Source organism: Panthera tigris, chromosome X (assembly GCF_018350195.1).
Source record: "Panthera tigris isolate Pti1 chromosome X, P.tigris_Pti1_mat1.1, whole genome shotgun sequence".
NCBI lineage: Eukaryota > Metazoa > Chordata > Mammalia > Carnivora > Felidae > Panthera > Panthera tigris.
In genome coordinates this window covers 25,558,730-25,571,222 of record NC_056677.1, presented here as the reverse complement: position 1 = coordinate 25,571,222, position 12,493 = coordinate 25,558,730, and the positions used below count along the sequence as shown (strand labels likewise).

Below are 12,493 nucleotides of genomic sequence, written 5' to 3'. Positions count from 1 at the left end.
AGCAGCTGATCTCAGTTTTATGCTCACATATAGTATTGCAACTTATTAATTAGATTCTGGACCTTTCATAAAGGTATTTTATTACTTATGTTATTGTCAGTTCTGTGCTTCTGTGGGCAAATAAGGGCTGGAAATTCTGATTCTGCTATGTTGCTGATGCCACTCAGACAAAACCTTTTCTTTTATCTCTTGATCCCAACAATTCTACCACAGGGTTCATTCACATTTGCAAGACAACCCCTGCTCATGTGACAAGTTATCTTGCTCTGGACCAAGAGAAGAGCGGCAAGGATTTTTTAATTTGTTGTATAAAATACCAAAGCGTTTATACTTCTACTGATCAACAGCAACATGTGTGTGATACATATTATTCATAAACACAGATACTGAAATCAAATAAACCTTCTATTACAAGGAACAGTATTTTAAAAGTGCCAAAAAGAACCCCCAGGATAAAAACAGATAAATCTCCCACTCAAGCAAAGCAAGGACAAAAAGAAGACTTATAATGTGTCCCCTCCACGTCCACTTAGGTGCTTCACTACTTAAAATGCTGACCTCTCATTTCCATCACAAGATGACCAATCTCCCCGCCCCAGACTTCACTATATGTGGGAGGCACTGCCGGTTCACGGCCCTGGCACACACCTTGGCCACGGCAGCAGGTTCTCTTCTTCTCACCTCTCAAAGCCTCTTTCTTTCTTTCCTTCCTTCCTTCCTTCCTTCCTTCCTTCCTTCCTTCCTTCCTTCCTCCCTCCCTCCCTCCCTCCCTCCTTCCCTTTCTTTTCTTTTCCTTCCCTTTCTTGCTTTGTGTGAGAGACAGAGACAGAGACAGAGACAGAGAGAAAGAGGGAATGTCCAAGAGCATGCATAGGAGGGGCAGACAGAAACGTAGACATCGGATCCCAAGAAGACTCCACACAGTCAGCACAGAGCTGGACGTGGGTCTCAATCCCACGAGCCGTGGGATCATGACCTGAGCTGAAACGAAGAGTCAGACACCCAGGTGCCGCTCAAAGCCTCTTTATACTTCATCATGCTATGGAATTCAGGACCTCCAAGAGCTGCTGGCAGGAACTGGACTCTATGAGCACCAGTGTTCCGGGTAGATGCTTCCTTCGCTCCTTTTAAGAAAACTCACATTTGTATCTGACAACTCTCTCTACTGACCTGAGATAGTCTTCCTCAGACTAAAGTCTCAAATCCTTGACAAGTGTGATGAAAAAGTGAGGAGATTCTTGGTCTGCCAGCTCTGCCTGGGGCCTTCTAGGCCTGAGAGAAGGCAGGGGCTGGTCCCTCTGGAACAGCCGACACTCTGGAACGCTGCTTTCCCCTTTCCCCAGTCCTGACTCATGGGTATCCTCCCAAAGGCCCTTGTCACTTCCAATAAGGGCTTCTTGGGAAACGCCACATCCCGGAAAACTCTCGAGCAGTTTCCCTACTCCAAACCTTGCAAAGAATGGGTCCTTGTCCTTCTCTTTCCTGTACAGGCTTAAGGTCTCATGTAACCACTGTTCTCATAGATTTGCTTTTTGTAGGGAAGATCCTGAGTCAAATGATTTTTTGAGTCCCTGATCTTTTAAGGTTATCTGAAATCACATATGCAGATGATCCTATTGCCTGCAAAAATCATCTTTTTTCCCCTTATTCATGCTCCACATTGATTTTAATACTATTATTGTTCTCGTATGTCATAATATACCTGGTATGGAGTAGTTGGTTGCCCCATTCCTCATACGGAGTTCTCTCACCTTGACACCGTCACGGCTGGGATTCCACTTAATAGCCAGCCTATAAAACCAAGGCCCTCGTTTCCTTGATTCCCTCCAGGCAGAAGGCGGAGGTAGGGGGCACATGAGCGTGGCAGCTCTCGCCTGTACCTCCCAGGCTAGCAGCAGAGAAGGGGTTAGGTGCAGCCCTGTCAGATGTGGGTGGGGTGACCCCCATGTCCCCACACAGCATCTTCACTCTGACCCTGTATCCTTCCTGGAACCCCACCCTCTCTGCTAATTTGAAAATACAGCCATCAGACAAAGGTCTCAACTTTCTGGGACCGGAGTTGAAAAATCAATGTTAGCCACAAGCAGCCACGACTCTTCTGGACTCACAGAGCTGACAGTGGGACAGGATTTTATGGGATCCTACTGTTCTGGCTAGGTCCTTCCACTACCCTCATTCAGGTTTATCTCCATTACATCTATGAGAGACCAATACCCCTTCTCTAGTGATAGGAGAACTTGGGTCTCAGACCAAGGTTTTTACACCAGTGAAAAGCCTGCAGAATAAGGGAGGGTATGCTCAGTCTAACAACTGTGTCTGAGACCTTGTATGTTCAAGAACAGATGGGACCGAAGTCCCTGGCATTCCCTGTATTCTGGGGCAGTGGTCTCCCCAGTCCTCCTACACGGGGCCCTTGCCTCGGTTTCTGTCTCTTGGATTTAAGGCTTCCTGGGAAACTGCACATCTCTGCAAACCCTGGAGCAGTTGCTGCTTTACAATCCTCACAGAGAATGCGACTCTGTCCTGGGAGTGATGTGAAATGGGCAAGCGCTAGCACAAGGCAGGAGTCCCAGGACAGGTGATGGGGTGTCAGGGGAAAACACACATTGATCTATTCCTTCTGTTTATCAGCCTGATGAAGATTCTCATGTAACTTCTGTTCTGCTAGATTTCCTTTCTACCGGTAAGAGATTGTCCAGGCTAATTTTGAGAGCCACTGATCTTTTGAGATTATTTAGCATTGCAAATGTAATCATACTGCCACCTAATAGTGTCCTTTATTTATTTATCCCTCTCAACTATTCTGGCATTCTTTTTGCTCTGGCTATATATTCCAGTCCAGCAGTTTGGACACAAGGCCATTCTTTTTTAGCACCTGAGACGAATTTTGAAGTACTGAAAAGAAAACTGAAATAAACACAGGGTGTGTCTCAGGGTGCGAGGAGTAAAACAATGTAGCCTCTGTAGTAATTCTGACCAGGAGCCTAGGCCCAGCCTTGTCATTTACTAGCCCTCTGCCTTTTGGCACGCTGCCAAACTCTAATTCTATGAGCCTCAGGCTTCCCCTGTGAAGTAAGTTTGATAAACCCTATCTTTTAGGACGGTATAATGTACAGAAAGCATCTATACTGAGACATTTGGGAATGGCAGGTATTACTATGATTATCTTGACCTTAGACATTACCATCTGTGCAGCTGAATTTTGTTTTGTTTCATTTTACATCTAAGACATGTCAGAAAATATGCAGTGCTCTGGCCAAGAAAAACCTCCCCATCAGCCAAAATTCTGCTTAGGAATGAAAACTAAGTAGTATGTTCTCTCGGCCCCCTCTTTACCAAGATTTTCACTTGTTCTTTTTTTTTAAATGTTTATTTTTGAGAGAGAGCAAGCGAGCACGTGAGATAGAGAGAGAGCCAGTGGGGGAGGGGCAGAGAGAGAGGGAGACACAGAAATCCAAAGCAGGCTCCAGGCTCTGAGCTGTGAGCACAGAGACCAATGTGGGGATCGAACCCACGAACCGCAAGATCATGACCTGAGCCGAAGTCAAATGCTTAACTGACTGAGCCACGCAGGTACCCCTTCCCTTGTTCTTTATGGAGTACTACTATCTCACCTTCTTCCATAGTGACAGCTGCTCCTATAATCTATAATCGCAGGGGCAGGGGCTGGGTCTTCTTTGACTAAACACCCCCAGTACAAGGATGAAGACTTCCCAAGAGCAGATGCTCAATGTTTGTGTAAAATAAGAGACATGTATAAAGAGGTTTGATTCATTATGATCATATATTATCAAACATTCTTAACAAACATAAACAAATGCAGGTATATGTCTTTTAAATTTAGAAAAAGAATAGAGTAAGGCAAACAAAGAATTAACCAATTGTTACTATATCAATGTACCTATCTGCGTATCTATGTAATCTATGTATCTGTATACCTATGTACCTATCCATCTATCTACGAATCTAGGTTTCTATGTATCTAGTTATCTATCTATCTATCTATCTATCTATCTATCTATCTATCTATCTATCTTCTCATCCTAAGTATTTTAGTGTGGAATTCTTTCACATTTCCAAGGATATCCTATCTTAAAGCCATCTTATCTTGCTCTGGATCAAAAAGTGATTTAACAATTTCTGATCTATATTTCAAAAAAATAAACTCTTACACCTAAAACTGATAAACAGCAATAAATGTGTGATCTGTGTCATCCAAAAACTTATATTCTGAATCTACATAAACTTTCTATTGAAAGGAACAGTGCCTGAAGAATATATTTAAAAAAAGGTAATCAACAAATTATTTGCACCCATGACAAACACTACTTAACAGGCCTTCCCATGACAAAGCGAAGAATCTGACTCAGCCCTCTCTAGGGAGGAGAAGAGTGGCCAGATGTGGCCTGGGAACATGCAGTGGCCTTGGCAGTAGAGGCATGCTTGGTTGCAGCTCTGGCTTGGGCTCTCTCTTCCTCATCTCGCAGAGCCTCTTCATAATGGGGCAGGAAGGCACTGGGGACGGTATTGTGGACCTTGGCCAAAAACTCAAGGACTTTCATCTTGCTGGTTTCAGCATGGGCTCTGGGGCCCCAAAGGAACTGATAGCGTGGAGGATTGCTGTCAGGCACCTGGCGGTACTCCAGGTACTTTTCCTGCACCAAATCTTGGGTGATGAGCTTCCTGGGCTCCCCGAAGATGAAGTGCCTCCTTCCATCATAGACGCCCAAAATATTCAGGAATTCCCAGATCTGCTCCTCAGAGGTGCAGTTGCCATTCAAGAAGATGACACCCAGGAGAGGCATGAGAAGCCCATTCTTCGGAAAGCCCCAGAGATTATCCATAGTGCCATCGTCGGTGAGGTCTAGGTTGCTGGTGAGGGTGTAGGAGTTACTGCCAGGCTTGACTTCCTTTAATTTGAGGCCAAAGACCAGATCCATGCGCTCAGTGGCTCTCCTGAGGATCTCAGCGAACTGCTCCCTGTTCCTTTTGTGGACGATCTTCATCATGTCTATCTTCTTAATGGGCTCCTTCAATTTATACTTATACAGCAGAAACTGTACCAACATCCCCACCTTCCTGGTTAGAGGATCGTTTTGAGCTTTCCCGGTGGAAGTTGAGGCCAGAGAGGAATTTTTACTTTCCTCAACCTGGCTCTTGGCACCTGCCTTAGATCTTCGCCGTGAACCACGTGCAGCAGCCTTGGTGGTGGCTGGGGCTTTTTGAGGCTCCTGGGAAGTGCCAGCAATAGGGGAGCTTGAGGAAGCACCCCCAAGAACAGGAGAGGAGGAAGGAGTAGCCTCTTCTTCCTCTGCTGTAGTTGCCTGAGCACTCTTAAGACCTTGGGTCTCGGCTCTGTTAAGGCGGCGTTTCTCACGAGCACGGAGCTTACTCTTCTGACCACGAGGCATAATGGCTGTGCTCAGAGATAGCAGGCAAGGGTGTGAGCCAGTGGACAGGTGATATGGGCAACTGCAGAAGCGAGAATAAGATGATGTTATCACCTTCAACAGGTAGATTCCACTTTGGATTTATCAAAGGTGACCTCGGCAGGATACTTGAGGATACTGCTCTAGGACCCGACAAAGGCTCCTGTTCTCTTGGTCATCCTATCCCCTAAGAATCTTACAGAAAACCACAGAATCCTCACAGTGAGTCTTATTTGCATCCTACTAGCCCTGCCTCGGGTTTACTGAGGTGAGAGCAGATGTTTGCAGTAGAGGCCTCTGTGTTCTGGCATGTTGGGCCCTCTCCATTTATCTTTAGTGTTATCATATCAAGTCTTGGCAGAGATGGGGCACCCTTCCCTCTGCTACCTGTTATTTCACACCACAAAGCCCCCAGGGACCCAGGAGAAGGAAGTGAAGGGGCACCTCAGTCTACTTCCCTGCCCAGTGCTGAGAGCTCAGCAGGGTCCGTTCTGTCCTGAGTTCACTGGGATCCTCAGCCTCATTTAAGGCCTTCACTTTGGTTTCTTAAAAGGCTCAGAACCACTCTCCCTTGTTAACTTTGGTTTAACCTTCAGACTAAGAATATCACCTCCTTTAGACCGGATATAAAGAAGTCAGGGGATGCTCAACGTGAAGGCTCTCCCCTGACGCTTCTTGGGCTAAAATCAAAGGGTTAAGATGGATGCTTTGATGTCCCCTCTATTCAGGATTGGATGATCCCTAGAGTCCTCACATTAAGGGCATAAGTTCCAAGAGAAAGAAGCGAAGACAACCTTAACTGACCAAACGTGGTCTCTCAAGAGTAAAAGCTACTGCAGGCAGGTTGATGTCCTATGGCAGGTGGTCCTCCATAGGATCCCAACTCAAGGTCTAAATCTGGCTCACAACAGGGTCTAAGATTTCTGCCTCTGCTGATCTAGAACCACTCCCCTTGGACCAAGACTCTCACTTTCCTGTTACCATGGAGTGGAAACTGATGAGCACTTCATATGGCATCTACCTTGGAGGTCTCCCAGAGATAATACTAGGCAGGACTTTATTGCTTTTGCAAGAGTGAGGAAGAAGGAGGGGGGAGGGGCAGAGAGAAAGAATCCAAGCAGGCTCTGGGCCATGAGTGCCGAGATGCACGCAGGACTCCAACTCATGAACCATGACACATGGCATGACCCCATATCCTCCCTCTGCTGGCCTGAGGCTGCCCCCTTCAACCTGGTTCTTCACTTCCCTGAGATGTTCTGGGAAGAAGTGAGTGTAATGTATCATGTCACCATGCCCAAGTTTCCCAAATGTGAAAGCAGGGTTTGGGCTTCATGCGGCCCCCTTCTTTCCTGGAGGGATTCCCCCATCATCACTCAGTATCACAACGTTGATTCCTGTTTAGGGACTGGGATCCTTTCGCTGAATGGGGCTTATGCCATTAGATACAGGCCATCACTTCCCTGAGATCACCACCTCGAGAGAAAATGAGGGGGCACCTCAGCTTGCCAGCTCTGCCCCGGGCCTCCTAGGCTGAGTATGCGAGCTGTCGGTATAACCCTGAATCCCCTTAGCTGCTAGAGAAGAACGTAGCTCCCTCGGCATCTGTCTACCCGGCATGGAGCCTCCTAGAGCTGAGTGCAGGGGTGCTTCCCAGAGTAGCCCCCTCTATTGGGTCAAGGTCCGCTCGTTAGCACTCGGGGCCCTCATCTTGAATCTAGTTAGGACCGCCTCCCTCAGTAGTATCGGGACTACTCCCAGGACGGAGGCCTGGTCTCTGAGAACTTCTAGGCCGAATTCCGCCTCACATTCCGCCGGGACCTCCCGGAGCCGGGGCCAAACGGGCCCATGGCGGGGAGGGGTCCCCTCTGTCACAGGGGCGCGGGGAGTCGTCCCCTCGGGTCCCACTCGGCGTCCTCACCTCACTTTCAGCCCGGTCCCGGGAAACCGGCCACCGCCGAACAAACGCCGCGCACCCTGCGCCTTGAGGTCCGGGCCCGAAAGGAAGTCGGCGCAGCCGCATCCGGCCCTCGGCGGCGGCCGCCCGGGGTCTCCGAGGGCCGAAAGCAGGGGTGGGGCGCTCTAGGACCCCGCCGCCGAGAACTCGGTGGTCCCCGCGCGTCCTGGCCCAGGGTCCTCCCCACGTGCGTCAGGGCCTGGGGCTCCGCCCCCTGCCGGCCTCCAAAGCTCCACTCTCCTGACTTGCCAGAGGGGAATCTCTGGTCCCGCGGCGCATGGCTACCCCTTCCTGGGCTGCACAAGCCTGGAAGCACGAACAGGGCCCTGGGAAGCTTTTTCTAAGAGAGTTTTTCCCTCATCAGCTGACGCAGGGTCCTCATCTTCAATCAAGGCCAGGACTCCTCCTGTGGCCAAACTGGGGCTGACGAAGAACTGATAGCTCTTCTGGGGCCTCCCGGGGCTAAGAATAGGGTGGAGATCTGTTTGACAGCCTCTGCTGGTAGGAGGATCCCTGCCTAATAGTCAGGGTCCTTACCATGACTCCTAAGGCCTGGGTTTTCTCTCTCTGCACATCTAGGGCTGTCCCCGCTAGCCCAAGATCCTCACCTGTATGAGACACTCCAGGGAGAATGAGGGGGTTCTTCCACCTCACAATTCTGTCCTGGGCATCCCAGGACAGCACTGGGGGCATTTGTGGGGATATTCTGTTCTGGGGTGAGTGAGTCCCTCATTCTGATTCAGAGTCCTCACCCTGACACCTGACCGGTCTTGGAACTCCTTGTTGCACTGAGGCTGCTCCCATGAAGTCCAAGTATTCACCTCCTGGGGACCTCTGGCGTGGAAGTCAGAATAAGCCACATCCAGACATGCTGTTCTGGATTTCCTACAGTTGAGGACCTAAGCCAGGCTTCATGGAAGCCCACTGTTCTGGCCGAGTCCTTCCATCATTCCTCATTTGGGGTCCTCATGTCCGTACCTGCCATAGGCCGGGACTCCTCCTTCTACTGACCTGGGACTGTCTGTCTTGGGCCAAAATTCGTAAGTCCTTGAGTGGCCTGAAGAGTAAGTGAGGGGTATGCTCAGCCTGCCAGCTCTGTCTGAGGCCTCTACGTCTGAGAGCAGGTGGCAGCCTACTGTGATCCCCCACGTTCTGGGGTATTGGTCTCTCAGGCCCTCTAACCTCGGGCTATTCCTCTTGGCCCCGGCATCTTCGGTTAAAGGCTTTCCGGGAAATGGCACATCCTTGCCAGCCCGTGAGCAGTTTCCGCTCTGCAAACCTCAGTTCATGTCCTGGGAGTGACAGCAGTCCCAGGAAGGCGATGGTCTGTGAGGGGTGAAATATGCTGTTATTTTCCTTCTCTTCATCAGCAAGATTGAGTCTCATGTACATTCTGTTCATATAGATTTATACTCTCCAGGGAAGGGGCTGTCCAGGATGACTTTGAAAGCCCCTCATCTTTTAAGGCCATCTGAAACTTCATGTATAGATGATCATGCTGTCACTATGTATTTTTTTAAAAATTTTTTTTTAACGTTTATTTATTTTTGAGACAGAGAGAGACAGAGCATGAATGGGGGAGGGGCAGAGAGAGAGGGAGACACAGAATCTGAAACAGGCTCCAGGCTCTGAGCCGTCAGCACAGAGCCCGACGCGGGGCTGGAACTCACGGACCATGAGATCATGACCTGAGCCGAAGTCGGACGCTCAACCGACTGAGCCACCCAGGCGCCCCTGTCACTATGTATTCTTTTCTTTATTCATGCCTCTCATTTACTTGGGTATTCATACTACTCTGGGAATGTATTCCAACCGGGTGGTATGAGCACAGAGTCCTTCTTCTGGCCGCCTGAGATACATTTTTAAGAAGAAAGGGGCAAACCGAATTAAGAGACACAAGGTGGACCTCAGGGTAGAAGTAGAACAGTGTGGACTCTAGACTAGTCCAGACTAGAGGTCTAGTTTCAACCCTGTCCCTTAACAGCTGCGCGAATCCAGGCACATGACTAACCTTGGAGAGCATCAGACTCTGAATCTGTGAAGTGGGTTGGATAAGCTCTGTCTTACAGGATGGTGGACTGTAGTTCGTATGTGTGAAGTGCCTGGCACAGTGCATGGCCTACTGACAATTCTACATGGTATTTATTAGTATGATTAATTTGAACCCTAATAATACCACCCCACCCTGCTGGGATTTTTTTTTTTAATCCAGCAGCTGTCAGCAAATATGTACCATTCTAGAACAAATAAAATCAAATCAGCCAAAATGTTGATTAGCAAGGAAAACTAAGTAATATTTCCCTATTACACGATAAATCATTCAACACAGGTATAAGGTATAGTTCCCCAGTTAGATGCAACACAAAGCTCCAAAAATGTGCGTCAAGGATCAATAACTTTCTGCCCTCCCAGGGGCCCTTCCATCTAAACCACCCTTGTTTTCATTAATTTAACCTGCACTAAAAACCTAGAACTCACTATAAGTTAATCTGAATGCCTTAAATTTTTTTTGTCAGTTTTTATTTATTTTTGAGAGAAAGAGAAGCAGACAGACAGACACACAGACAGAGTGAGGGCGGAGGAGGAGCAGAGACAGAGGGAGACACAGAACCCAAAGCAGGCTCCAGGCTCTGAGCCGTCTGCACAGAGCCCGATGTGGGGCTCGAACTCATGGACTGCAAGATCACAACCTGAGCCGAAGTCAGACACTTAGCCTACTGACCCACCCAGGCATCCCTAAAAATATTTTTTCATGTTTATTTATTTTTGACAGAAAGGGAGAGCATGAGTGGGGGAGAGGCAGTGAGACGGAGAGAGGGAGACAGAAACAGAGAGAGGGAGACAGAGGATCTGAAGTGGGCCCTGTGCTGACAGCAAGGAGCTCAAGAACGATGAACCGGTTCGAACTCAAGAACCGTGAAATTGTGACCCAAGATGAAATCGTGCGCTTAACCGACTGAGCCACACAGGCACCCCGAATGCCCTTTTTATGGAGTGGGCTCTGACAATCCAGGCCAGGTACAAAGAGTGCCTAGTGGCTTCTTAACATCTCACCTCGACAGAATCACCTTTACGTCTCAGAAACTGCCCAGAGACAATGTGGTTAAAACAGAGAATTTGGACACTGCTTTTACCCGCAGTCACAGAAGAGCACACGACACATTGCATCCCCTCTCTGGGGGATTTCTCTCTGGTTTCCCCACAACCCCAAAGTAACTTTAAGGGCAGTTCGCCATTCTAGGCCTCACTCAGGGCCTTCACCACGACTCCTGGCAACTCCTAGGACACTGGCTGTCCTTGCCTGCGGCCATCTCCCTTCACACCAAGGCCTTTGCCCTCTCTGAGACCCTTATGGGGAAGCGAGGGGACATCTCACATCACTGTCCTTGCGTGAGACCTCCTAGAGTTGATGGCAAGACCCCTCCCTCCTGCAGTGGGTGGTCTCCTCACCACTCATTCTGATTCTTTACCTTGACTCCTAGCAGAGTCTGGACTTCCTCCCTCTGCCAAACTGGGATCACTTCTTTCAGACAAAGGACCTCACCTCCATGAGTCCCCTGAGGAGAAAATAACACAAGACAAAGTAATATAGGACTGTTTATACACACGCACACGCGCGCGCACACACACACACCTGGCAAAACTACTTGAGGGGGAAATAAAGGTCCTTTGCAATTCTGCCTGAACCTCCCGGGTCTCACAGCATGGGTGGGACAGGACCCTGAGGTCCCTGTCTTCTGGAGTTATATTATTCTTCTCCACTCATATGGGAGGTCCTCTGCGAAATCACTGTACTCAGAGAAAATCAAGTTCGAGGGCCTGCAAGGGACCTGTTGCCGAGGCGGTGACAGTAATGAAGGGTGGAACAGCAGACCACACCTGCACCTGCGCATCTTGCTGAGACACTGTTCCAGGGAATCAAATATACCTCCCGGTCAGTGCTGCAGGAGTGTTTCCATCAGCACTGCCAAAAATAGGACGTGTGAGGTAATATCAGGTGCCACTAAAAAAAAAGTGAAATCATTTTAGAGTAAGCTGGCTTTTACAAAGTTGAGTAGGTTTTAGTTTCTGGTTTTGTTTTCACTGCAAGACTTCCCAGAGCCCTCAATATACCAGTATGTACTGAGAAACTCCAAGGGGGATAATATTAGCATAATGAGTTTTCTTAATATATTTGACTGTGGAAAATGTGCCCTCCTACCATTTTTTCCCTCACATTGAACCTCAAGATTTCAACAAAGAATATTTTGGAGATGCTGTCTATCATGCTCCTGGCAGACCCTCAGCTTATTTTCTTGGATGTTTTTGGTCAAAGTGCAGCGGCCCTTGGGTAGGGCAAGAATATAGGCCAGGGACATTTTCAAAATAAAATAATCTGCTTTAGTGCCTATAAGGATGATATCTAAAGCACACGGCCATCTCTCAGTAAGTGACACAAAATATGAGCTCTTCGGGTACTTTTCCGAATTTTAACTTAGAGTTAACAGGACCTAGAGTTAACCACATTCACAGCTTGCTTGAGATGCCTGACCACTGACAGACACAGTCTAAGGTTTGCGTTAAATATAGGTCACCCTCAGTTTCCCAGGCAACGATACTGTATTAGGGCTACTAAAAGGAGAGTGGATGCACATTTCCCCGGCCCCCAAGCCTCCAAGGAGGGAAATCGGCTAGAGCCGGCCACCTGTAAGGGACCTCATCAAAAACGGGCCTAAGTACAGGGTACACGTTCAGCCTCAGCGGTGAATGGGAATGTCTGGAAACCACAAGGGAAAATCCCATCTTATGAAGTGGCTTTACACAGCGTGAGCAGAATAGGAATGTGGGAATGTGGAAAGCTACGCAAGCGTCTACAGTGCATCCAAGTGGTACTGGATACCGCATCCTTCGAGAGACGTAATTCTGGGCCTCTCTGGATGCTGGGACTGAGGTTATTGATATTCTTTCCGCTACTCTGATACTGATTAGCTCTGAAACCAGAGCAAGCCACACTCCGTAGAGGACATATATGGTAGATGTATCTGAGAAAGACCAAGGCATGGAATGGAGACGGGGTCAGAGCAATGACCCAGAGATGCCTGCAGAAGTCTAGATGCGTACTCCCAAAACA

General features: G+C 48.4%; 2 protein-coding genes across 3 annotated transcripts in view; both read right to left on the bottom strand.

Moving 5' to 3' along the window:
• The window catches only part of LOC102963013 (melanoma-associated antigen B3-like), a 198,767-nt gene that overhangs the window by 10,895 nt on the left and 175,379 nt on the right, over nt 1–12,493 (bottom strand). For both annotated transcript variants that reach the window (XM_042975008.1, XM_042975009.1), the window contains exon 3: nt 10,854–10,940. The gene's annotated coding sequence lies outside the window, so the exon portion shown is untranslated. The remainder of the gene's footprint in view (nt 1–10,853; nt 10,941–12,493) is intronic.
• On the bottom strand, nt 3,774–7,420 carry LOC122235452 (melanoma-associated antigen B2-like). The gene is made up of 2 exons (XM_042975011.1): nt 7,348–7,420; nt 3,774–5,472 (listed from the first exon to the last, which is right to left on the bottom strand). The coding sequence occupies exon 2, from the start codon at nt 5,409–5,411 to the stop codon at nt 4,377–4,379; it is 1,035 nt and encodes a 344-aa protein (XP_042830945.1). The 5' UTR covers nt 5,412–5,472; nt 7,348–7,420; the 3' UTR covers nt 3,774–4,376.